Raw genomic sequence first — 27422 nt, 5'->3', positions numbered from 1 at the left:
GGAGTCCAGAGGCACAGCAAGGCTGCATCGGGGAAGGAGCTGTTGGCTTGGGAGGAAGTGAAATGAAGACATTAAACTGCGATATGAAGCCTCTTTACAATCAGGACAACCACTGGTGAGTTCCGAGTCTCTACAAGGCCAGGAGGCAGACGCACGAGGAGGAGCAAGCCTGGCATTCCTAGGGTGACCACTGCCAATCTGTTCTCAGCCTGACCCTCCATCCAGAGGCTCCTTCAGTGGCCTCTAATCGACTATAGAGACTGGGCTCTCCTCCTGCTTCACCTAAATTAAGGATCTTCTCTCCCAGTCAAGCCACAAGCTTGCTTCTCAAAGTTCTATTAAATACAAACCTAGGGACAGGGCAGCCTACTCTCCAAGGGTTGCTTACAAAATCACCTCCTGTCTGAGCCCAAACTGTCCCACTAAGGTAAGAGCCCTTAACTCGGAGGACTGCTGGGAAGGGCTCCAGGCCACATGAACCTCACACTGTAGTTTCCCCTCCCAGCCCTGTGCTCCTCGTCCCAGAGTCAGAAGTGTGGCTGTTCTCTGGTATTATCAACTGCAAGGCTGTTTTAGGTTTGAGACTGTACATGAGCTCAGATAAACAAACAAATGCTAAATAAACAAACGAACACACTCCAAAATGCACCCAGGAATATGGCCTTCTGATGTCCCTCTCTGGGGCTCAGGACAAATAGCTGCTACCCAAAACAAAAGCCTTTGAAGTCTTTGGTGAAATTGTACCCGAGTACAATTATCCCACGAAATCCACAGCACTCCTGGAAAACAGGGAGGCCCTTCAGTGGCAGCTCTCTAATGCTGATATTCTGAGATGAAAACTTTCTGGGGCCCCATAGACAAAAGGGATGATTGAAGCTTCAAATGGTCTTGCTACTCTTTGTTGGAAAGGGCACAGAGGTGGGGGAAGGTTCTTTCATTTTAAAAGATTTAAAACATTTCTTTGTTTGTAGATGTGTGTGCCTCTATAGTCAGAAGACAACTTTCGGAGGCCAATTCTCTCCTTCCACCAGGAAGTCCTGGGGAATCAACCTCTGCTCTCCAGGCTTGGTGGCAAGCCATCTCACTGGCCTCCAGGTCATTCCTTTTAACCAAGGGCAAAGACAGGCAGTTAAGGGCTGACTAACGATACCAGAGAAGCAGGAGCTTCATCCCAAGTCAATGAAACGTTCATAGGGAGAATGGTAACTGAGCGGCAAGGCAGAGGAGACTCAAACTTGGGTAAGCCATGCTCAGGAAGCAATCCCACCTTCCCTGACCACCCTGCCCAGCAGCACAGAGGATGGGGACAACTTCAGTGTAAGAGTTTCCTGGGTACCAGTATCATCCTCAGACTCAAAGAGAAAGATCTGGAAGGAGAGGGAAGAGGTGCTTCTTACAGACACAAAGGGGAAGCCAGGCGGTGGTCGCTTACGCCTGGAATCCCAGAACTCAGGCAGATCGCTGAGACCAGGAAAAGACGAAGCAGCAACAGCACTGAGGAGATGGCTCAGCTACCTGAGTTCAGACCCTAGAATTCATTAAAACAAACAAAAACAAAACAAGAAGAAATAACTAGTGCCACAAGCATGTGTCTGTGAGCCCAGCACTGGGGAAAGGATCAGAGACGGACGGGTCTCAGGGGCTTGCTGGTGAGCTGGTCTGGCCAAAATGTAAGCTCAGTCAGAGATCTTACCTCAAAAAGCAAGGTAATGGGGCTGGAGAGGTGGCTCCGCAGTTAAAAGTACTGCCTTCCCATACACAGAACCAGTTCCCAGCACCACCGTGGTGGCTCACAACTGCCAGTGACTCCGACTCCAGAGGACCCAACACCCTGTCCTGGCCTCCTAGCATACAGCACACACACATACACACACACACACACACACACACAAGGTACACTGATTTACATGCAGGCAAAACACCCATACACAAAAAAGTTTTAAGTACTAAGGTAGAGGACAAGAGAAGACGCTCAGCATACAACTCTGGACTCCACATTCACGTACTAGTTCAGCGCACCTGCACACACATGCACATAGAGACCACACCCACCCCACACTAAAAGTAGAAAACTACGACAGAGAGGGGCTAGGATCGTGCAATGCCATATACCTGCACGGCGACGTGGCTACCTCTACAAAGTCCTGAGCCCAGTGGCAGGTGCAGGGGCCACGGGGAGTTTTCACACACCACCTCACAAGCCTCATGCACTGTACCACCACACCTTGGATGGGAGCCTAGAACCAGAGTCGGCTGGAGGGAAGGCCAGGCCACGTGCTGGGATGGAAAAACACTGAGTGCGTGCTTCTCTCCTATCTCTTTGCAACCCTAGCCAACACAGTCATCTTCTCTGGGCTCTCAGCTGCAAGCCTCAGAACCACAAAGCCTGCGGTGCAGACGGAACGGTAAACGGGACAGTGGTTTTCTAAAAACTTATTCTAGGAGTAGAAGACTTTTGTCTGTGTCTTAAGGTTTCTGTTGCTATGATAAAACACCATGACCACAAACAAACTGGTGAGGAAAAGGCTAATTTAGCTTACCCGACCCGATCAGAGTCCATCATAAAGCAGGTACCTGGAGGCAGGAACTGGAGCAGAGACCATAGAGGAGTGCAGCTTACTGGCTTGGTCCCCATGACTTGCTCAGCTTCCTCTCTTTTACAATTCAGGACCCATGTATACATATATGGACATTCTGACGGCGGCATTCTCTCAATTAAGATTCCATCTTCCCAAATATGTCTAGGTTTGTGTCAAGTTGCCCAAAAATTATTAGCCCAATGAGGCCAGAAGAGGGCACTGGATTCCCTGAAACTACCTCTGTGTGGATTTTTGCTTCTAAAATGCCATTAGTAACATGTAACTAAAGATAAATGCTAGGTTTAACATTAGCACATGCATACCCAGGTAAGGTCTTTGGACCATCTATGTCTACACTAACACTAGTTCTTCACATTTAATCTGATTTACTTAAGATACGTGCTGAAACGAGTTATCTACCTTGCCAGAAATGCTTCAGGAACTACAGTAAGGAAAGAAAAAAAAGATTGGGTGGGAGGTAAGTAAGATAGTATCCGAAAGTTCAAAGGGGCAATGTGGGAAGGCGGATCCAACCTGGCAGTCAGTGTACCAGCTAAACAGCTGCTTGTCCTTGGCCATGGTGCCCACACTCACCTAACTGAGGAAATGCAAGAAACATTTCCAGAATTATTGTACCAGAAGATACCATCAGGCAGTAAAGCCAGTGGGCCTGGCAGACAGTGTCTAAGATAAGGGCCCTGAAAGGCCCCAACAGGGTAGGCCCATCACCTGAGGCAGAGAAAACAGGGTAGGGGTGTTCAAGAGGAAGACTGTGAAGGGCTGGGGAGAAGAGACAGCCCAGAAAATAACAGGCTCCAAAGAGGCTGCCTGAGCACTGTTGTGGCCAAGGCTTCCTGCTGCTAGGTAATCAGAGCTGAGGACCGGACACTAGTGTGAAGCCATGCAGCCTGACAATGTAGGCAGCCACTGCAGGAGAACTATTGTGAGCAGTGCAGGGACCATCTGCAAGGTTCAGGAACCATGCATGGCCTGCTCCACCTGGCCTTGGCCCTGGAAGAAGAGGGCCGTACTATCCCAGGGGCCGTCGATACCAAGTATACAAGTAAGATGGATTTGACTCTCAGTGTAAGTAAAGGTGGTGGGAGGCTTACAGCACTGGTTCCACAGGGGTTCTTCAATACATGCTGCTGGCCGAACTCAGAAGGAAACTGAAAATGGAAAGAGCTGGGAGCAAAACGAGTTGTTAGAGGGAAGAATGAATTAGGACAAGAAGGAAGGAATGCGTACAGCCATCACAGCAAGATGTGAGCTAACAGTCCAATTCTGTATGAGCAAGGAAAGCAATGTCAGCCTGTGGTCTGCACACAGCCATGCACGTACACACATGCGTGCGCGCGCACACACACACACACTCACATAAACACACACATAAACACATACACACTCTCACATATACACGCATACATACATACACACATGCACATAAATACACACACGTGCATATAAACACACACAAACACGTGTGCACACACACGCATTCAGACACATACACACATGCATATAAACATACACACACACATACACACACACGTGCATATACACATGAACCTAGGAGCTGCGGTCACTAAATGTACAAATGAGCATAATATACCCACACAAACCCAAAGATTAAAAAGAAACGTAATGGACCATCTAGAGACTGCCACACCCAGGGATCCATCCCATAATCAGCTTCCAAACGCTGACACCATTGCATACACCAGCAAGATTTTGCTGAAAGGACCCTGATATAGCAGTCTCTTGTGAGGCTATGCCGGGGCCTGGAAAACACAGAAGGGGATGCTCACAGTCAGCTATTGGATGGATCACAGGGCTCCCAATGGAGGAGGTAGAGAAAGTACCCAAGGAGCTGAAGGGGTCTGCAACCCTATAGGTGGAACAACATGATGAACTAACCAGTACCCCCAGAGCTCATGTCTCTAGCTGCATATGTAGCAGAAGATGGCCTAGTTGGCCATCATTGGGAAGAGAGGCCCCTTGGTCTTGCAAACTTTATATGCCTCAGTACAGGGGAACGCCAGGGCCAAGAAGTGGGAGTGGGTGGGTAGGGGAGTGGGTGGGGGGAGGGTACAGGGGATGTTTGGGATAGTATTTGAAATGTAAATGAAGAAAATACCTAGTTAAAAATAATATCTAGATTGGTCTTTAAGCAGAGGAAAAAAAAACAAGAACTAAATCAATAAACAAGAACAGACGTACCAAAAAAAAAAAAAAAGAAAAAAAAAGAAAAAAAAAAAAAAAGAAACGTAAATACTCTATAACAATGTTAAGAAGGCTTTTTAAAAAAAGACCTGCGCTAGAGAGATGGCTCAGTAGTTAAGAGCACTGCCTGCTCTTCCAGAGGTTCTGAGTTCAATTCCCAGCAACCACATGGTGGCTCACAACCACCTGTAATGAGACCTGATGCTCTCTTCTTGTGTGTCTGAAGACAACTACAGTGTACTTATATATAATAAATACATCTTTAAAAAAAAAAAAAAAAGCTGGGCGTGGTGGCGCATGCCTTTAATCCCAGCACTTGGGAGGCAGAGGCAGGCGGATTTCTGAGTTTGAGGCCAGCCTGGTCTACAAAGTGAGTTCCAGGACAGCCAGGACTATACAGAAAAACCCTGTCTCGAAAAAAACCAAAAAAAAAAAAAAAAAAAAAAAAAAAAGTCCTGGGAAAAGGTAGTCACCAGTGTCAAATACAAGAAAAAGATTTTAAAAACCAAACAGTAAGGCCATGGTGGTACATGCCTTTAATCCCAGCACTCAGGAGGCAGAGGTAGCCAGATCTCTGAGTTCAAGCCTAGCCTGGACTACAGAGTGTGTTCCAAGACAGCCAGAGCTACACAGAGAAACCCTGCCTCAAGTGGAAAAACAAAAAGAAATAAGGGGTGGGGCTCCCAAACTCAAGCTACACAAGCTGTTCCTGTGGGTGGTAAGAGGATATGATGTCCTCTTTGGTAAAAGGAGGTGCATGCTGCTGCTGCTGATGTCACTGATGACTGAGGCAGAGTGGCAGGCGCAGAGCAAGCCAGTCCTGGCAAGCATGGTTACCTAGTTCAGCCGCTGAGGGGAAAGTTGCAGGTAGAGCCAGGAAGGCAACAGGAAAGAAAAACAGGATGTTAGTCAGAAAAACTAATCAGTACAAGTGAAGGCTTTTGCAGCTAGGCGTGGTGGCTCGTGTGAGTCACCCCACACTCAGAGGCAAAAGCAGAAGGGTCATCGTTAATTCCACACCACCCAGGGTTACCAGGAGAGCACCCGTTTAGCAAGCACAGAGGCCCTGGGTACCAGCTGCAGCACCAGGAAGATGACTCGCCACACTCTGGTCCTTCAACCTAGCTGTCAAGAAGGGGTTTTCTTTCTTTTCCTAAGCTCTGATTTAAGGAATATGTAACTACTACTGTTGAATTCCAGAACAGACACACTTAAGGGCAAAATGTTTCCCATCCAGTCATTCTTTATTTCAGTGTGTGAAAGCCTCCTATGATTTTTTTCCCCAAATTTTTAATCCATTTTCAAACTAGCCTTTACTGTGGCCTTTTCTGCTATTTTTGATATATGTTAGCACGTGTGCATAGGTGTGTGGGTACATGATCACATGGAGACCAGGGGTCAACACTGGCTATCTTCCTCTATCACACCCCCTCCCCCTTTTAAGTATTATCCATGTGTTTTGCCTAAGTATTAAAGTGTACCGTGTGCATGTAGTACCTGTGAAGGTCAGAAGGGGGTGCTGTATCTCTTGACTCTGGAGGTATGCAGATGGTTGTGACTGTCATGTGGGTTCTGGGAACTGAATTTGGGTCCTCTGGGAGAGCAGCTAGTACTCTAAAGCCACCGAGCCACCTCTCCAGCCCCTCACTCTCTTCTGAGACAGGCTCTCCTCCTGAACCTAAGCACTCTAGTTCAGCTAGACCTGTTTCCAATGTCTCCTGAGCACTGGAATTGTGTGCTGCTGCACCCAGATGTGTACACGGCGACTGAGAATCCAAACTCAGGTATTCATGCTTTCAAAGCAAGCCCTTCACCCACTCAGCCAGCTCCCCAGCTCTGACCCTTTCTTCCAGGTAAACATTTAATAATAAAATGAGGCAAATGCCTAGGCGTTTGTGAAAGTCACTTCCTTCACAGGTGGGCAGAAGTAGATGGAGAACATATTCAGATTCAGAGAGAAAAACATCATTTCATCCTGTTCTGAGTGTTTACAGCTCCATTTCAGGCAGAGCTTGGAGAGCCACGGAGAAGGGGGTAGGTGCTCAAGACGAAACTGGAAAAGAAGGCACGGGCTGCTATCAGAACATGAAGACGCAATCCACTGATGAGGATGAGCCTCTGAGCCACATGCCTACAGAGGCTCCATCTGCAGGCACCGCTGAGCAGTCTGCCTCAGAGGGAGAGAGAGGGTGCTTCCTCTAATGGAAATGAGGCCCCCCAGGACCTAGGGCAGGGGAGCAACTCCACCTGGCAAGGCTGTGGGCTGTCTGCTTCCAGTGACAAGTGCTGGGGAACTCAAGGCACCGCTGTACTTAACTGTGGGGCCGGGCTGGGAGTGCAGGGCATTGGGAGACACACTGGGCATGTGCAGGACCCAGAGTCTACCCCAGCACCACAGAAAGGGAAAGTGAGAGGCAATGTCAAGCTTAAGCAGGGACTAAGTAACCAAACAACCGCTGGACGTTTATTACAAAATCGGGGGTTTGTTTCCCCTACCTCCCTATGTTTTGTGTTTTCCCTTTATGTCAGTGACTGAACAGGAAAATGGTCAGAAATCTGTAGTATTCCTGCAAGTTCATCAATACATACTTTGGAGCATAAAGCAAGAGGTGGAAGAATATTTCCTAACCCAACGTGAATTAGGTATCCCTCAAAATTGTACATTTTCCTCCTAGTTTACATAATTTAAAATGTATGCACAGGATGACCTTAAAGTATTGATTCTTATAGAATTCATAGTCTTGAAGACATACACACTACAATCTTCTAAAGGGCAGGCCCTAAGAATCCACTAACATGATTCAATACATACACTTCACACCCCCAGGACAAAGAGCCTTTGTCTTTTCTCTAAGCGTGGTCCATCTTCTGCTGAGGGAACTCCAGGAACCTGGCTGCAGCTGAGACAGAGACCAATCTTCCAACAATAAGGCTACATAGAACAGCTTCTCAGAGGGTCTTGTCGTTCCCAGACTGTGAACGTGGGTTTGAAAGCTCCATACTGGAATGTCTGAAATAACTTAATAGTCCACAAACAGAAGACTGCTCCTAGGAGTCAGTCAAATGTGAGTGAAGTCGGAGGAGAACAAGCCAACAGCCATTCTAGAGAGGGCGAGAACTTCCAGAAGCCACAGAGTGACCCAGCCATCGCACAGTGTGATCTTTCCACCTTGGTAAAGGTGCATTTCGTCCACGGCAGGCCTGTAGCATCATCTGGACTCAGCGCGGCTCTGATGCCTTAATGGTGATCCACTCTCTGCAAATGTGGTATCAGAGCTCCGTCCCATCGTCTTCTCATCAATACAACATGATTCTGCCTCCTGATCACTTAGCTGATGAACAAGGGTCCAGGACCAAAACCGGTATTTAATGTTAGAGGGATAAGCTGACAAGCCCAACAAAGATGCTGGCAGGTTCATTTTCCTTTCAGTACATTCACAAATGTAAGAAAAGTCTCCAGGAACTGCTGTAGTGTACAAAAATAATTCGCCCCTTCCTTGCCTGTGTCTGGGGTAGCTGGCAGTGTTGTAGGATGCCTGACAAGCCGAGGCTCCATTAGTGTTTAGAGAACTCCACACGAGTGAACTGAAGGCCTAGGGGCCCTCATAAGCTTCCCAGTCCGTCCTCTCCTGCGGGAACCCCTCATTCATTAAGTGAGTGAGCTTGTCTCCTTTGCACAAGAGAGAATACTTCCCTCACTATTAACGGCGAGATAAACAGAATTGTACAACTTGTCTGTGAAGAGAAAAAAGGTTTTAGAATGAACAACTTACTTCTCTTAGAGCGTCATGATTTGAGCATTAGCAAGTGGATTTGAGCAAAGACATCTTGACTTCACAGAACTAAAACTTTCTGTCTTCAGGGAATTAGAAAATGACTTCTGAAAATTATAGTTGGAACAACAAACATAATGTCACACAGCTGTGAAAATATAACTCGTGTGCCACTTCCACAGGCAAAGCAAGTCACTAGAGATGAAGGTCAAGGTTCTTACACCAGATCTGGTTTTTGCTGCAATAGTCCCTTTGTTCTACTTAGCATGCCTTTACGAGCTTTTATATTTATTCTTATTATTTACTCTCTGTGTGTGCATGTGCATGCGAGCATATGTGTATGTGTGAGGAGGGAGGAGGGAGAGCGTGAGTGTGCACACATGTACAGGTACACATGAGGCAGGTAGAGCTTGCCTTCCGCCATGCTGAGGCAGGATCTCTCATTTCTGCTGCTGTTCCTACAGCTTAGCTGATCTGTAGGCTTCTGGGTGACTTTCCTGTTTTTGCCTTCTTGCAGTAGCCCTGGGATCACAGATGTGTGGCATCATCACATCTTGCTCTTTATAGAGGTTCTGGATAGCAAGCTCGGGTTATCAGGTGTGTGCAGCTCGGACTTTTACTGAGCTGTCTCCTCTTTGTTCTGCAGAGCTGGGGACTGAACTCTGGTCCTCAAATATGCTGCATTCCTAGCCCACAAATGGACCCTGGAAATGACTGGACTTTTTGTTAAAGACAAGGTCTTTTAGGCTGGCCCTGAACTCATAATCCTCCTGCCTCTGCCTCTTAAGTGCTGGCATCACAGGTGTGTGTCACCAAATCTGAGTCATTAGAAGCTGGAGAAGAGAATCCCCCAAACTTGTTCCTGTTGGCCTATGGAAGAGGCTAGAGGACAACTGCCCAGACTTAGATGGTGGCCAATTAGGATGCCTAGTTTCAAGAGCAAGGCCATCCCCAGGAGAGCTTGGTTGACCTATCTTGAACATTGTCCCACCAACAATATAAAAGAGTTTGTCACATGTCTCGACAGGAAGCAGCATTTTAAAGACAGGGCCTAACTCACTCTTTCTTACAAAGCACAAGATCTCATCCAAGAATCTCTAGCCGAGCGGCTTGCCCTGCAGAGCGTGCTCGTTTTGGACACGCACGGGACCCTGGTGATTAGAACCTCTCTTCTTTGCTTCAGAATGCTCAAGTCCTGTTTAGCAGCCAGTCAGTAGCGCAGAGCAGCACACTGATTAATGAGTCTCGTCAGCATAATCAAATGTTACTTTTCACACTAGTCTTTTAAAGCAATCAGCAATTGTGTTGGTTTCAAGTAGTGATGAAATCAAATGTTCTAAATTAAATAAGAAAAATGGTTAAAGGTAAAAAAATGCACTTACCATGAGAATAAAAAAGTAGAAAACCCACATCCATCCTAAGTTGTCCTGGATCAAAGACACCAGATACTAAAAGGAGAAAGAGAAATCATAATACATTCTTTATACATTAACCAGACGAGGGCTGGGGACATGGCTGCCGACAGAGTGCTTTGTTAACATCCCCAACACTACATAGACTGAGCATGGCGGTGCATGCCTGTGACCTAGCACTTGGATTCAAGGTTATTCCCTACTGCACAGGCACTTTGAGGCCAGCCTAGGCTAAATGAGACTCTGAGTCAAAACAACAAAACAAACAAAAATAAGCAAGCAAGCAAACGAACAGGGCTTGTAGTTAAAGCACTAGCTGTTCTTACTCATAACCACTTGTCAGTCCAGGTCAGGGGAACCCACACCCTCTTCTGACCTCTGAGGGCACCAGACATCACTCGGTGCACACACATTCATGAAGGCAAAGCACTCAGGCACATAAAATATAAATAAACCAGATAAGGTAGTCTGAAAGGAGATTAGACAGGACTACTTTGGAAAATCAGGAGTTGGGGTTCGAATAACAGCTTGTCATGTAGAGTTCTACACAGGGAGGCAGCATGGCCAGGCTGGCCTTGAACTCACAATCAGTGAGTGAGCACACAAGCTGTGTGCTCCGAGGTCTGCTTTCAGTGTCTCCTGCCCTCCTGCTCACTCTCCATCCTGGAGCTGACGCTTTCAGAGCATGCTGTGTCGTCCTGATGCTCACTTTTCCTCCCTTTTCAAGTGTTTCTGAGGTGCAGGCTTACTATGTAGGCCTGATCAGCCTGAAAGTTGATATATAAACGATGGTGGCCTCAAATGCTCACTCTCAACCACACTGTCTGTTCACGGGTTACTGTGTTACCAACATTCCACAACCTAACTCTTTCCCTTCACTTCCAATTACAGAAAAGAAGCTAAGAGCACTTGGCCCAGCCTTATCTCCCCTTTTTTAGTGCTAAAGCTGGAAGAGGGCATTAGGAGTCCTCCTCCACCTTGTTGCCTATTCCTAAGGTCCCCTTTGAGGACATAGGACCCATGTTTTCTCAGCTAGGCTGGAACCCACCAGGTCCCAGCAATCCTCTTGCCTATGCCTGCCTCAGAGCTGGGGTTACAGTAAGTCTGAGACTCGAGGATCCTAATTCAGTCCTCTTGATTGCCCAGCGAGTGCTCTGCCTCCATTTTAACCATTTTTAACCTCACAGGCCAGCAATCCCAATTACATTCACAGTGATATATATCCACAACAGCTGTTTATTTCCCAAACCTTTTTACCCATAACACAAGCCCTGTAAATCACAGTACCCACAACCCTACCCACTGGCATGTTCTATCTTGTTTTCTTTTCCCCAAAGTCAGGGTCTCACTCTGTAGCCTAGGCTGGTCTTGAACTCATTATGTAGTCTAGGACAGCCTTGAATTTGTAGCAATCCTCTTGCTCTAGTCTTCTAAGTGCTGAGATTACACCTGACTTAGCAACTTCTAATTTACTTTCTGAAGCTGTAAATGTGCCTATTGTAGATACTTCATGTAAATATTTTTTGTTTTTTGTTTTTTTTTTCTGGCTGGCTTACTAACCTTTCATGTAGAAAAATCTTCAAGGGGCTGGTGAGATGGCTCAGTGGGTAAGAGCACCCGACTGCTCTTCCGAAGGTCCAAAGTTCAAATCCCAGCAACCACATGGTGGCTCACAACCATCCGTAATGAGATCTGACTCCCTCTTCTGGAGTGTCTGAAGACAGCTACAGTGTACTTATATATAATAAAAATAAATAAATCTTTCAAAAAAAAAAAGAAAAAGAAAAATCTTCAAGATTCAACCACACAGTGAGCATGCATTAGCATCTCACTCCTTTTCATGGCTGAATAGGATTCCACTGAACACATATAGCACGGTATTTTTAATCCATTCATCTGCTGAGAACCTGTTTCTCCCTTTTATCTACTATGAGTAATGCTGTAATAAGCACCAGCATACAAATGCTAGTCCTTGTTTTCAGTCGGGAGAAGGGAAAGTAAACCCAGGTCACATAATAATTGCACATTTAATTGCGGGGGGGGGGGGGATAACCCATATTTTCTGCACCATTTTGTTTATGTTCACATCACCATGCACGGCTCTGACTTTGCCTAAACACACAGATGTGAGTCACATGAGTGCCTGGTCCCATGGAGGTCAGAAAAGGGGCAATGGATCCTCTGGAACTAGAGTTACAGCCAGTTGTGAGCCATCATGTGGGTGCTGGGAATGAACCTGTGTCCTCTGGAAGAGCAGCCCCAGTTCTCTTTCCCATTGAGTATCTCTCCAGGCCCTCTGTTCTGCTTTTTATTACAGTTGATCCTCACTAGGAATGAAGTCAGATATCAGTGTGGCTATTCTCTACTAAGGCCACTGAGAATCTTTACATGCATTTATATTAGCCATTTATATCTATTTTCTAATCAAAATTTGACCTGTGTTTTCTTCTAAGAATTTCATAATTTTAGCTCTTCAAGTTAGATCTTTAATCCACTTGAAGGTCACTGATGTATGAAATAAGGATTTCATTACACTCTTTTTCATGGGGATATCTAGTCCCTCCATTCCACTGCTGAAGAGATGACTTTCCCCTGCTAAACAGTCTTGACATTGGTCCTGAAAATCACCTGACCACAGATGAGATAAGCTACATCCTTTGACCACACCATTACTGAAATGTGTGCTGAGGAAAATGAAAGCAAAAACACTTAGTGACCTGGCCTAGGTCCTATCAGATAAACAGAGTTCAAGTCCAACTGGGTGCAGCAGTGCGCCTGGGATGGCGGCACCGGTGAGAACAGGCAGGAAGATCAAGGTCAGCCTAGATGAACAGCAGAGAATGCTCCCTAGCCACAAAACTCTCACCACCCATCACAGCTTCGGGAACATAGCAGCCTTCTAAACAGTAACTGTAACTCTACCTTTAAAAAATATTTATCGGCCGGGCGTGGTGGCGCACGCCTTTAATCCCAGCACTCGGGAGGCAGAGGCAGGCGGATTTCTGAGTTCGAGGTCAGCCTGGTCTACAAAGTGAGTGCCAGGACAGCCAGGGCTATACAGAGAAACCCTGTCTCAAAAAACCTAAAAAAAAAAAAAAAAAAAAAAAAAAAAAAAAAAAAAATTTATCGGGGCTGGTGAGATGGCTCAGTGGGTAAGAGCACGCGACTGCTCCTCCAAAGGTCCAGAGTTCAAATCCCAGCAACCACATGGTGGCTCACAACCATCCGCAACGAGACCTGGCGCCCTCTTCTGGAGTGTCTGAAGACAGCTACAGTGTACTTACATATAATAAATAAATAAATCTTTAAAAAAAAATAAAAAATAAAAAATATTTATCATTCAAACAACCACATGGATATTTTTTGTTTGTTTTTCAAGACAGGGTTCCTCTGTGTAGCCTAGCTGTCCTGGAACTCAAGGGATCAGCCCCAGTGGTGGGATTAAAGGCCTAAGCCACCACCACCTAACACTGTTTTCTTACTCACTATGTGTATACCTGTGTGTTCGCACGCGCGCGCACACACACGCGCACACACACACACACACACACACACACTGTACATGTGGAGGTCAAAGGACAACCTGCAGAATTCAGTTCTCTCATTCTACAATATGGTGGCAAATACCTTTTCCCACTGAGCTATCTTACCAGTCCTTTAAAAACATCCTGTCAACGTACAGTTTGGATAGCATAAAGACACATCCACTACAAGGGCAGAGCACAATAGTTTTTAGTGGATCTGAATTGATGCAGCCCATCATTAATGCCATTTAGCAATGTTATGGCCAACTCTATAAGCAGCCAGCCCACTGGCAGTCACTCCTGAGGCACCCCAGATCCAGTCTTTTTTTTTTTTTTTTCTTATAAATTTAACCAATTTTAGACATTTCCTATGAATGAAGGCACACTGTGTCTCCCATGACTGGCTTCTTTCAATGGCATATTTCTGAGGTTCCTCTATGCTGTGGCATCTTCCAAGCCTTTGTCACCTTCTAACTGATAAATAATCCTCCACTGTATGGATCTGCCACATCCTGCTTATGCATTCAGCAGCTGCTGGACACTTGTGCTATTTCTACAGTAAGTGGGTAAATGTTTTAAGTTTCAGTGTAGACATTAGACGCTTGGACTCGTTTCTCCTTAGTAGATAATGCAATCTCATCCAGGAATATGTGTCCAAACGCACTAAGAGTCCTGCCTAGCTGGCCCAGGGGACAAGGACACTTGCCACCAGGCTTACAGTTGGGGTCTGAACACTGACAGCGTGGTAACACAGGCCTATAATCCCAGCATGTGAAAGGTGGATCAGGAACTCAAGGGCATCCTGGACTACATGAGAAACTGTTCTCAAGTGTACTAGTTAAATGTATTTAAACTACTCAGTGTGATGGGTCTGGAAAGATGGCCGAGGGTAAAGACCCTTGTCATCAAGCCTGATGTCCTAAGTTCAAGCCCCGGGACCCACACAGTGGAAAGAAAACAGATTCCGACAGCTTGTCCTGACTTCCACACATTTGCCACGTGGCATGCACACACACATAGACACATAAATGCATAAAGCAAGACGACTGTTCACCTCCCCTCAGACATGAAGCCTTCTGAATGGGTGACAGTAGCCCTGCTTGATTTCCACCCCAGAGCATGCAGAGGAAATCCTCCTACCCTTGTTAAATTTTATATACCTATACCTACACACACACACACACACACACATATTTGTTCTTTAATTATACAGTCAAATATCCTAAGCATGTCAACCATTTATTGTACAGCGCTTTGGAACCAGAATGTCTCCCATGTGCCAAGAGTGATGAGGGAGGGCTACGAGGTGGGGATGGGGGGCAATGTGGGGAGGTGGCACAGGGGCCACAATGCTGCCCTCATAGAGCCTGCATTTCTGCAATGAGCAGACACTGATAAACACCCACTACATGGCTGGAGAACATCTGGGTGAGCTGCTCCCCTCACTGCTTGCTCCCTCACTAAGCACAGGCACAGCACTGATTCACCCCAGTAATCAAGCAAACCAGTAAACTTAAGTCATCCTGACTACTTCAGTAGGGCAGGTCTAACCTAGAGGCTCTCCAGCATATGAGTGGGAATATACAGGTCCACAGGTTCCAAGTCAGCATGTCTGTAGACCTCCAGGGTCCTGTATCCCGGATGAGTTTGCTACAGGACACCTACAGACAACCTCTGGGACCAGTCATAAATGTCTGGACATGGAGAAAACAGACTGTACTCAGAGTTAGCTACACAATCCTTGGCCATGCGGGATGCCTTCCATCTCAGGTCCCACCTCTCAGAGGCCTGAAAACCTAGGGCGTCCTGTCCACAGCACAAGAGCGCCACCTGCCGTGGGAGTCAGCAAGCACATGCTCTTCTCACCTGGCCTACAGCAGCACCAATACTCCCTGTTCCATCGACGATCCCCGTGACAGTCGCCAGAGCCTCGCTGCTCCCTTGGATCAGCTCTTGGCGACCCAAGTCTGCAGAAATAGCAGAGCTAACCATATTGGATGGTCCGCCGATAAAAAACCCTGAAGCCATAAAGAGAACAGGTTCATGTTAAAATATGATCCACATTTCTAGCCATTGACCAGATAGATGAAATATCCCAATATCTTAACCAACGTGTTGGTGAGAAACAGAAACTAAAGGAAGTGCTTCTAGATAGTACTTTCAGACTAATTGTATCTGCTCTTCTGAAATCCATTCTCCAGTGATATGACACTCTAGTGTCTACGTCCCAGTGGAACAGTCAGCCATTTCAATGCAGAAGGCAGGAACTCATCAACAAACAGTAGCAGCTTGTCAGGGTCCATTACAGCACAATTATGTCCCCCAAACACCAATCCACCCGAGTCGACCAACACGCTGGAAAGAGAGGGATGAGACAGTGCTGTTTCAAAGGGGACAAACAGGGCTGTCCCCTTTGAAGCCACAGCTCTTGTTCTTGTAAGGCATAGCCCTCTGGTGGATGTGGCTTGGCTCTGGTAAACTCAGTCATGTTACTGGAATCAGAGCCACACATCTTGCTGAATTAAAATTTTATATATATATATATGTATATGTAAACATATTTCCCAGTTTTGGCATGAGAGAAAAAAATCTAGCTATTCTGCACTTCCACAAGCTAGTGGATGGGATTCCAATGTGAGGCCTTACTAAGTCACCTTCTGAAGTCAAAGCCAGACCTGGAACAACAAACCAAATTTTTAGGTTTGTCCACAGGGACAGCTTCTGTCCCAGAGAGTTGAGGAAGTTACCCATGGTCAGAGAGGAGAAGTTGGCAAAGAAGGCATTTATCTTCCTATCACTTGAGGTCTACATAACGAAGGTTTAGTGTCAGTCCACCTGTGGGAAACAGCTTTCTCTGATCCCAGAGGGACAGCGCAGTGGACAGAAGGGTCGACCATACCTGTAATGGTCATCAGAAGCGCATTGATGGACTTATTGTTTGGAGAGCCTGTGAGAGAAGAGACACACCACTGTGACTTGAAAAGCAGTTGCATGTGTCTCCATCAACAGTGCACAGCAAGCGGCTGCATCCCCATCCCCAGCCCAGCCACAGTACAATCCCTCCAGAGACAACAAAGACAGACGCCCTTCCAGCTTTTGTCCTGTCTCTGGCTACTGCTCAAGCTAATGAGATGTCTAAAAGCCAGAGAACAACTCTACAGCTTTAGAACACACACACATACCCCAGGACCTACTAATTACCATCCTCCCGCTTTAGAAACCTTGCCTCCTTTTATGGTTTTATTGGCTCTAATGCTGTCCCTCTGGAGCCGCCCCTCAAACAAAGCAATACACTCCCAAGCAAGCTTTTAAACAGGTCCACAAAGCAAGGGAGATGACGGTTTCCTCCCCACACAAATAAAACCATGTGATGACAGTTCCCAGGCACTCAGAGCTAATCACAGATCTCTCCAGGGCTGGCCACCGACTCTGGGCAAGTGCCTACCTTCAAGAGATCAGGAATCAAGGCAATTACAAAGGGATACTCACGACTATACCCAACAAGGGACCCAACGGCCAGGAAGAGGCTGAGGGCCAGCACAGGTGCTCTCTTCTGCAGTACGTCAGAGATGAAGCCTTGCAGAGTCCCACCTTCAAGCACAAAGAAGACGGTCAGTGGAAAGCAGCTGTGGCTGAGCTCAGCCGTCTGAGACAAGGCCCTCGGGGGCCAAAGATACAGCTGGTTCTCCCAAGTGTCCCCACCACAGTGGCTGCCTATGGACAGGACCCCACAAAGTAAGAAAACAGAAAACTACCAAAACCATCAATAGTCATATTTACCACTTTCCCTATCAAATGAAAAACAAATTCATTCCCCTGGATTTCCTCATTTGAACTTAAAGCATGATGAACTGAATCAAGTGAGCCTGCACTTGCAGTCCCCCTGAAGGCTGGAACAGAAAGATCACAAGCTTGAAAGCAGCCCGGATGCCTAGTGTGGTCTAGTAAGGCTCAACCTCGACAGCTAGTTTAAGGAAGAGGCCTCGTGAGCTACCAACAGAGCCCCTGAGCTGCCACTCCAAACCCACTTCTTTCGCTCTGCACCAAGATCAAGATGCCTTTAACTGTGAAAGATACACAAGTATGATCAGGTCCCAGGGCGTCTACATTACCTTTGGCTCTAGACCTAAGACTACCAATAGCCAAGTTCAAATATAATAGCGGTGTGACACCTAAGAGCCTTCTGTGCTATTCGTGTGTTCAGGGTAGCTTTACTCTATGTGTAAACTTAGGCTTTACTCTATGTGTAAACACCACAGACAAAGATGTTAAGGTGAGGCCATAGTGTATAATCTGTTGGTCCTGCCTGTTTATTATTTCCTCATTTGTATTTCTGGCTACAACACAAAGCCACTGTTAAAATCTGTTATAGAACTAGGGTTATAGTACATTTCCTAACCCAGGGTTCAATCCCTAGCCTGGAAAATAAAATAAATCTGCTGTATCCAGCAGACACAGACACGAGAGGGAAGGGAAATCCTCTGTCTGCCCTTCCTCTGGTGCCTGACAATCGACACACGACGGCGCTAGGCTTGCTTCCTTGGCTGGAGATAGCGGGACAGTGGGAAGAAGCCAAAATGAACACATTCCTACTCCATCTTCAATCTCTCGCAAAATCAGCTTCAAAGCCAAGCCATCCCTGAAAGCACACAAAGGCGCTGCATTTAAAGAGATTTCCAAGTGTTCCCAGGACAAAAGAGCTGATCCATCACCCGCAGACTAAGAGAAGACAGCCCCTATAAACCACAGCCTGTCAGTCTCAAGCTGGCCTTCTTCCTTTGGACTTTTTGTTCTCACAGAAGCTGCGTGTTTACTGGTAGGACGGGTTGGGAAAGACGGCTGTGGAGCGAGCAATAAAACTTCAAATGAGATTTCCTAACTCTGAAAGATGGCAGGCGACTAACCACGCGGAAGGAGAGGCACACGTGCGTACCTATGATACCTCCGACGTCGTACCAAATGGACAGCTTGTCAGCTTCGGCTTCCTTCCACCCGAAGTTGTTACTCAGATAAAAGGGCAGCCAGAAGAAGAAGGAGTAGTTCACTAGCTTCAGGCAGGCGTAGGCCAGTGAGTACTGCAGAAGAAACCACAACTGTCAACAAGCAGCATACAGCACAGTGTGGGGTCCTCCCTGACCGCACCCAAAGGAAGGAAGGAAGGAAGGAATTATGCACAGCTTTTTCTTAACTACCCCCAGTTTCTTCTTCTATCATTTCTCTGGTAAAAGCAAGGCAGTGTTTGAAACCCAGAAAGCAGTACACACTGTACCCGAGTTTCTTTATTTAGACAAAAGGTCCCTGGTGTTCATGCTACCAACCACCATCAGCCACAGGCAAATTGGCCTAGCAAACCTCAGCTCATCTTGTCAGCAGCCAGGCTTTCTTGGTTCTCTCCCCGCAAATTTAATCCTGCAAACTATGGAGAGTAAGTGACTCAGTCACAGACAGAAAGACATCTACCTGTGGACCACATCCCACAGAAAAGAGCCTTTCTGGTGGGCCAAAAAGAAAGAGCTATGGTTTCCATTGGCCTCTGGCTCTCTTCTGAAAGAGAGCTGCCTTAAGTGGGTGATGACTGAGACTCCTGTACTCAACACACACATTATTACCAGGAAACCCTGACTATTAGCATCAAAGGGAAGGCAGAGGAAGAGGGCGGACTTCAAAGGGTGTCTGGCTAGAACTCCTGCACCCCCACATCCCCACCCCCACCCCAGTGCCAGTGATTTCCCAGGTGCCACTTGTTTTAAAAGCGCTTCCCTGGCAGGCAGGGTAGCAGACACCCCGCAGAGAGCCAAATCCTGACCACCACAGCTCTCAGCCCAGAAGCCTGCTACAAAGACAAAGGCTTAGCTAGACTTCCTCTCCACCCTGCCTGTGCCAGAGAACAATGGCTTAGGAGTACAAAGGAGCCAGCAAGTAAGTTTCTTGTTTAGCCACAACAAACCAAGTTCTGTCTCTACCAAAACAACTGCTGGTATAATATTTTAATAACCGAAAGGCATTATGTTCATAAGAACAGGTCTAAAAGGGCCTAAAAGAACCAGAGTTTCCTATCTCTATCTCTATCTCCCTATTCCATATCTCTAAGAATTAGAGAGTGTTACACTTAACTGACTACCTGTTCATAGGGTTAGTTTTGAGCAGAGAGGCAGAGGGCAGAAGAGAGCTGGGCGGGACAGAGTAGGATGGCTGCAGACTTGCATCAAGAAATCAGATGCTTTGTGAACTACACAATGAGCCAGGCAAGATGGGTGCCATCTCCATCCCCTGGCAGTGAGACACAAGGATGGGTTGGGAAACTTATCCAGGTCTCACAGAAAGTTACTGGGCTGCAAACACAACCTAGGCCTCTTAACTTCCACTCCAGTGATAGGGCCCCCAAAACATGAAGACAGACAGACTGCAGCAGCAGGAGGGGCTCCGCTCAGACAGAGTTGACCCGGACTGCAAAGGTTGTGGAAATGCTGGGGTAAATTACCAAGAAATCCTTGTGTACTTTGTCCTAGGACTGGGCAACTCCCTACTCCCCAGAATGATCAGAATTCACAAATAGGCAGATGATGAACCATTCAAAACCCCTCTTGGTCCAGGTAAATCTGAGAGATCAAAATATTTAAAAACTTGTTAACTGTGCCTTAGTAGTTGCATGATGGAACAGTATCAGCATGTTCACGAGTCACGTCTGGACATGCCCACCCAACCCCTGTTGTCTGAAGCTTCTATATGTGACAGGGTTTCCATGGCTACCAGGGAAGCGGACAGATGCTACACAACCATCTTGACTGCATCAGTAAACAGAAGGCAGCGTGCTCCCCACCCAGCAGAGCACTACTGAAGGTACCACACCTGGCCAGCTGTGGAAGGAGACAAGGGAGTCCTTACCGGGATGACCCCAGGAAGGCAGCAAGCCTGGTGAAAGCTTATGGCCTTCACTTGGATGACAGCCCTGTCCTCCTGGATCGAATAGTTAGGCTCATAGTCATCTTCATTTTCAGCACCATCGATGAGTGGCCTCTGTGAATCTTCTTCCGAGCTTTCCTCTGCCTCGATACTTGGGAGACCTAGGAGAGTATTAACAGCAACCGTGTACAGACACAGCCTGCGTGCCTGGCCTTCCGAGGCTCTGCACACATCACCACTCACAAGGCTGATACTGTCCTTATTTTCATTTTGTAGGAGACCAAGGCCAACTATAGCCGACTGAGGCTACCAAGCCCGTTCACTCAGGACGAGCTGCACACTTCTCTGCTCCTGAGGCTTCACTTGTACACCCCACAGTTAGCCATAAGAAAAGAGATAAGAATCGTTTTCATAAAGGAAAAGAATCCAGTCTCAAGATGTTACTCTCTTAGCCAGTGTCTCAGACATAAAAACCATCTGCAAATGTCTGGTTCTTCCTGCACGCAAGAGAAGGTGAGCTGCACGCCTCTCAACTCCCTGTAGTGGTATAAGATGGGGCTGTAACGGTCAGTATGGACAGGGCCAAAATGCTCCTTTAACTTCCAAAGAGGAGTGTAATTTCATTTCCTGTCCTTGGACTTCCCAGCTCCTACCAGTAACATAGAAGAATAGAATAGAAGAGATGGCTTCTCCTCACCAATTTCTTCTGGTGACACTAGAAGTCCAAAGAAGATGACGATCCCACCAGCAAACTGCACAGATGCGGTCACCAGAAAGGCATACTGGAGGAGAGGAGAAGTGGCTTTTACAGAGGTGGTCATCACAGCTATGATTGTTATAGACACACAAGGGGAGGGGTGGGGACAGAAGAGACAGGGAGCCAGGAAGAACCCCAGTACTTTGGGCTTCCAGGCTGGGCACTATGCCAGTGTCCTGCATGTGACTTCTCATTGCATTTTCCTAAGGACATGGTGAGACTCACAGATGACCACGAGAGTCACCTGGATACTAAGCGGCACTGTTAGGATTAGAAAATCAGGATAGCCCCCCAAATCTCATTCTTTTCATTATCCACACTCCTACAAAAAGTATCTGCCTTTGAAGACATTAAAACCAGTCAAGGGGATCAAACAATACCCAAAACAGTGTGAAAAGGTGGCATGCAGCTAAATAAACAAGAACCTAGTAAGAAACATGCAGGATCGGGGCTGGAGAGATGACTCAGTGGTTAAGAGCACTGACTGCCCTTCCAGAGGTCCTGAGGTCAATTCCCAGCAACCACATGGTGGCTCGCAACCATCTGTGATGGGATCTGATGCCCTCTTCTGGTGTGCATGAAGACAGCAACAGTATATCCACATACACAAAATAAATAAATAAACATTAAAAAGAAAAGAAAGAAGCACACAGGATCCAGAAGGAAGCACCAGCTAAAAGAGACTGACACAGCAAGATGGTGTTAAGGGAACAGTGAGAAAAATCATCTTTCAAGGCACAGCAGCAGCACGGGTGCTGCAGGCTGGGGATGAGATGGAGCACTCTCTACAAGCCTCAGGTGAGGCTTCTGCCCAGGACTACAGGGAAGCAAACTGCCACGGAGGATGACAGATGTCAGGAGGAAGGACTCGATGGCCAGGCTGGACAGCCAGCTGATTGATATGGACAGCGAGGCAGCATTTTTAACCAAGTGAATGACAACATTCAAGCACTGCTCCAGAAGCCAGCCTGAGGAGCAGCACTGGGGTGCGTGAACTTCACACGTGCACCAATTAGTACAATCCAGCTGTGACAGATGTGAGAAGGCCTGGGACAGAAAAAGTGACTGTGAAAGGTGACAGGCCTCTACCTAGACCATAATACCTACTCTCTGAAAGAGCAACTGACCTAATTATTTAGGCTTCTGAATGAGCATCCTACTTAAGAAAATAAGCATTAAGAGGTGGAGTAAGTCCTTCCCCCCAACCCACCCAGCTCTCAACTGCCCACATGTAAATTCTGCTGTATTTTATTGTTCTCCACGGACCGTGGTTAGGAACCTTACAAACTAATGGTGTCTCAAGGCACAGTGCTTGGCCTGCTTGCCGTCTGTGAGACTTTCCCCCGTGTCTTGGTCTCTTTCAGTTCCAGCCTTCTGATTCTACGTCACAGCTCCATGGCACCTTCCAACAGGTGCAGCAGAGCTTAAATACTCCCCCATCAGCTGACACTTAGCATCAATCTTTGGCTATTATAAACTATGCTGAAGTAACTGTAGATAACATTTGTTTGTGCCTGTGTAAGCACATCCACGGGCACCAATGCTTCCTGGAGGTGAACAGCTTAGTCAGGGCAATTATAACTTGAGACATTGCCGATAACTGCATGTCATTGCCTCAGAACCTCAAGGACACGTCAGGTTACCAACCTGAATCTTACCAAGCTAGTAAATACTCAGTAGAGGCTCTCTGTGGCTCCCTTAGTTATTTACTTTTCTATAAAAAAAAAAATTTACCAGTTAAAAAAAAAAAACTAGATTCAAAATGTACTTTCCATGAATTTCAGATAATTGGCAGACTTCCTTTGCTTCATTCATACACAGAAACACTGGAAGGCGGAACAAGGACTGCCCAGCTCTCCAGACACTCAGCACTACATACAGCAGGTACACCCAGCTTCTCATTCTGTCAGCAGCTCTAGGGACCATTTCCTGGGAGAGTTTCACTTCCAGCACCAGTCCAACTCCTAGGGATCCTTGGGATGGATGCCTGGGCTTTCTTAGCCATTTGATGCCGCAGGAATTCAAAGCAGTTAAAACAATCCAAACAACTGGCAACATCTCATGGCGATATTCCCCAAAGACTCAAAGGTCAGAAAGAGAATAACCTGTCTTTATCCCTCTTTGTACAAGCATGGGCTTACGTAAACTTGAGCCAGCCGGGAATCTGCTACCCCATCCCATTCAGCCTCTGCCAAATGCACATCAGAATGATCAAGCCCCATCCCAAAGGCACGGACTTTAGTTGCCAGTGTACCTAGAGATGGAAGGTCCCTTCGGAGGCTCTTCCACATCCACAACAGACACTGGCAGCTGCCTGCCCACACACCCACTCTTGCTCAGAACCCATGGCTCTATGCTCTTTTGCTCTTTTCCTTCTTGCATGCTGGGCTATGAATCAAGTCCTTGAGTACTGCTGTTCATCACATAACCCAAGCCCCTGCACACCAAGATAGCTTCCTTCTATCAGTAACACTGTGTCCCCAAAACATAAAGCCTTTGTGCCAGGCCTGGTGGTTCATTCCTGTAATCCTAGCACTTGAGAGGAGGAGAGGGGAGGATGAGAAGTTATTGGTTAGAGTACTAGCAAGAACGAGTGTGCACATAAGCTGTGAAAGAAATACCCACCTCATAACCATACTGGAGAACCGATGAAGCCAGGAACGCTCCCAAAATATTGCCCACTGAAGCACAGGCACTCCAGAGACCAAAGACAACTCCTCGGCTAAGGAGAACAATGGAAAACCAAAGACAATGTGTCAGAGGGATTCTATATGCAGGTCAAAATGAAAAAAATGGCTGTAACAGGAAAGATGTGCATTACAAAAAAAAAAAAAAAAATCAACATTCTATTTAAAATTTTGAAAAATATACCACAATGGTAAAACCAGATTCTTCTGAGATGTGGTGATATTAAATTTTCATTTAGAGGTTGGACACTACAGTAGTGAAGGCCTGGGTTCCTTGTAGGGCAGACCAAAGAAAAAAAAACTGAAGAAAAGAAGCCAGGTATGGTGGCTTACTCTGCTAATCCTCACACTTAAAAGGCTAGGGCAGGATTACTGCAAGTTCAAGGTACCCAACACTACACTGCAAGACCCCACCTCAACAAAAACAAAATCGAAAGAAGAAAAGCTCCAATAGTATAAAAATACTAAAACCCACCAAGGACTCATGGAGGAGGTGGGTCAGCAAGCCAGGGCTTATCTGTCCACTGAGAAGAATGCAGATAGTGTACCCTGGAGAAGGAAGGTCCCACAGAGGCTCTTCCACGCCCACAATGGGCACACCCACAATGCCAAGGCACACAACCCCTCTCACTTGCAGTTTTATCATCATTTCCTCTAGCCTGACATTCTTTAAAGACCTCCAACATGGCTTACAACTTGAGCGTTAATGTTCATCCCACAGCCCAAGGCCCCTGCACACCAAGCTAGCTTCCTTCTATCAGTAACATGGCACACTGTGGCTCCCAAAGCACAAAGCTTTCATGCCAGGCATGGTGGATGGTGGTACATCCCTGAAATCCTAGCACTCAGGGGGCAGAGACAAGTGGATCTCTGTGAGACCACCTGTTCTACATGTTCTAGGACAGCCAGGGGTACATAGAGAGACCAGAAATTTTAAGCTGGGTTGGGAGCACACACTTGGGAGGCAGAACAGGTGGATCTCTTTGAGTGTGAAGCCTGCTTGGTCTACACTAGTCAGGGCAACATAGTGAGATGCTGTCAGAAAAAGGAAAAGGAAAAGAAAAAGAGAAAAAGAAAAAGCGGTCTGGGGGATAAAAATCCCGTGGTGCAGCACTTGCCTAGTATGAATGAAGACCTGTGCAAGCTCCAATTCCACCATTTAAAAAAAACAAAACAAAAAAGGAAATGCCTTTACAATGCAATTGTAATAATATACTGGCAGAACGGAGCATAAGGCCTGCTGCAATATAATCAGAGTGCTCTTGAATGTTACTTATCCTTCCACAAGACAGTTTACAGGTGAACGGTCACAGCATTACTGACTGTTCATGACCGAGGGAGCTCCAGTTATGAAACTGGGGAAGATGGAGGCTGTGAAGTACCTGCCAAGTACACGCTGAACACCACAGTGGAAGGGGAACGACTGCTGCCATGTATAAGAGCAAACATGCAAAGAAGCCAGATGGGAGGTGAGCAAGCCCCTAAAGACATATACACACTGACCCAGGTGAGATGACTAAACGCCACGTCAACACTGCTTCTGAAACAGAAGCATCACCAACAGCCATCATCCACAGAGCAACTCTAGTTCGCTCGACTTCCTAGGACTCGGGCTCAGCATCCTTCTTCCAGGCTGGCTGGGAAAATCCATCAGCAGGCACCTTCCTTTATCCTGCAGCCCACACCACACATGGCAAGGCCAACACAGTCTAACCCGGAGGGTGAGAGGTAGGGCAATGCTCTGTCTAAGCCCCAAAGGTGGCAACACCTGAATTAGAATCCTTGCTTGTGACCTTAGGCATGTCCTTAGGAACACAGGTAACTTACTTCCTGTGTACTAACAGTATCTTCTACACAAGCGCTCAACCACTGGGCTATGCCCCTAACTTTCATGAAAAACTTTTGGATTAAGCTTCCTTATTGTTAATGTAAAGATAAGATAACCACGGAGTCTCAAACTACAAAGAAGACTACACTCAAAAGAACACCCACACTGGATGGCAGGCACAGGGGTGGGACTATTACAGTTCCTAAAGAAGAGATGAAGAAGGAGGAACTGGGACATACAGCCTTAAGAATGTGCCTCTCTGGATGTTTACAGACCATCACTGAAGTCCACAAGACACTGCCATGGGCCTTCTATCCTGGAACTGCTCGGAGAGATGATGAGACACACTCTGAAGCACCAAGTTAGCAGAATGTGACCAGACCCAGTGACCCGACATTAATGCAGTCAGAGGAAGGAAACAGCATACCCAGCTTTCCCAAACCAGTTGCCCATCACAGCAACCACACAGGGCCAGCCAGTGGACTGCAGCAGGCCGTTCACAATCCACAGACCGCAGTAGAACCACTTGTTGTAGAAGTGCAGCCATTCCGTAAGAGTACCAAAGACAAACACCTTCGAGAGAAGGAAAGAGAAAAGGGACATGTGACATCCACACAGACGTTTCAATACACCCAACTGCTTTCCAGGATACACAAAAGTGCATTCATGGACTAGGGAGAAGGCTCAGTAGGTAAGTATGAAGACCCGAGTGCAAATCCCTGCAGCCATGTAAAAACCTGAATGTGGTCATGTGAACCGTTGTAACCCCAGAGCTGTGTGGGATGCAAACAGAAAGACTGCTGAGGCTTGAGAGATGCCAGTTCAGGGAGAGATCCTGCCTCAAGAGAAAAGGCTGGAGAAAGATAGATCAGAACCCACAATATCCTCCATTGGCTTCTGTATGTGCACACCTGCAGGCACATAAGCAGTGCATGCACATGTGCACAACGCACGCACGCGTGCACACACACACACGCACACACACATTCTGCTTCCCACCCTTCAACTTGCGTCTTCCAATCTAGAAGCGGAGTTCCCATTTTCCATCTTCTTCCATCTGTTCCCTCATTCCCTCTGAAGCACCACATGAATCCACATGTCTGCTCAGGACAGATCCAGGAACTGGGCATCAGGGCAGTCCCAGGTGAGCCCAGCTGGTGCTACAGCAGCTACTAAGTTCACTCGCATAAGTGAGTCCTGTCTGTCATCTGCTGAATTAGTCAGCAGTTTCTACCATGGGGCTGCTTTTTTCCAGGCATTTTGCTCAAAGGGACTTCTGATTCACAGGTGAAGCCTACTTTGTTTGAGAGGTCTTGGTGTAGGTGAGTAAAATACTGTCAGATCTCAGTTGTAAATTCTTAAATAAGCAAAACTGCAAGAACAGAAAAATGGTCAGTGGTTGCCAGCAGCTGGGAGAAGAGGGAGAGGCAGTCAGTCAGTCATGCTCGTTTGCGGAAACATCACTACATAAGGGTTTATGTGTAAATATTAAAAAAGCATGTATATAAATAAGTACAGGTTATCAGCTTATGAATAAACTGCTTTAATTTCTAAAACTTAAAGGAAAAAGGTTTTTTTCCCCCTGTAATGTAAATGTCAGACACTGAAAAACTATAATAAATCAGAATCTAACTAAAGTCTAGAAGTTGAATCAACCAATAAGAACCCCTTACTAACAGGCAGTAAGCAATAATGATGACTCTGATATGGATCCTGCCTTGCACATCACCTAACAT

The 27422-nt window shown here is 46.7% G+C and overlaps 1 protein-coding gene across 5 annotated transcripts in view; it reads right to left on the bottom strand.

Annotated features, from left to right (window-relative positions):
- Nucleotides 1-7240: 7240 nt before the first annotated feature.
- Slc37a3 (solute carrier family 37 member 3) overlaps nt 7241-27422 on the bottom strand; it is a 40226-nt gene continuing 20044 nt past the window's right edge. For all 5 annotated transcript variants that reach the window (XM_085840684.1, XM_085840682.1, XM_085840685.1 and 2 more), the window contains 10 exons: nt 26114-26259; nt 23797-23893; nt 21112-21196; nt 20397-20575; nt 18445-18586; nt 17001-17102; nt 16411-16458; nt 15378-15529; nt 9958-10023; nt 7241-8537 (listed from right to left, as the gene is read on the bottom strand). In XM_085840684.1, the coding sequence (XP_085696810.1) occupies nt 8445-8537; nt 9958-10023; nt 15378-15529; nt 16411-16458; nt 17001-17102; nt 18445-18586; nt 20397-20575; nt 21112-21196; nt 23797-23893; nt 26114-26259 (1110 nt within the window). In that variant the 3' untranslated portion in view covers nt 7241-8444. The remainder of the gene's footprint in view (nt 8538-9957; nt 10024-15377; nt 15530-16410; nt 16459-17000; nt 17103-18444; nt 18587-20396; nt 20576-21111; nt 21197-23796; nt 23894-26113; nt 26260-27422) is intronic.

Source organism: Mus caroli, unplaced genomic scaffold (assembly GCF_978045245.1).
Source record: "Mus caroli unplaced genomic scaffold, Mus_caroli_1 scaffold_7, whole genome shotgun sequence".
NCBI lineage: Eukaryota > Metazoa > Chordata > Mammalia > Rodentia > Muridae > Mus > Mus caroli.
The sequence above is the reverse complement of the archived record's forward strand: the minus strand, read 5'-3'. Positions and strand labels throughout refer to the sequence as shown.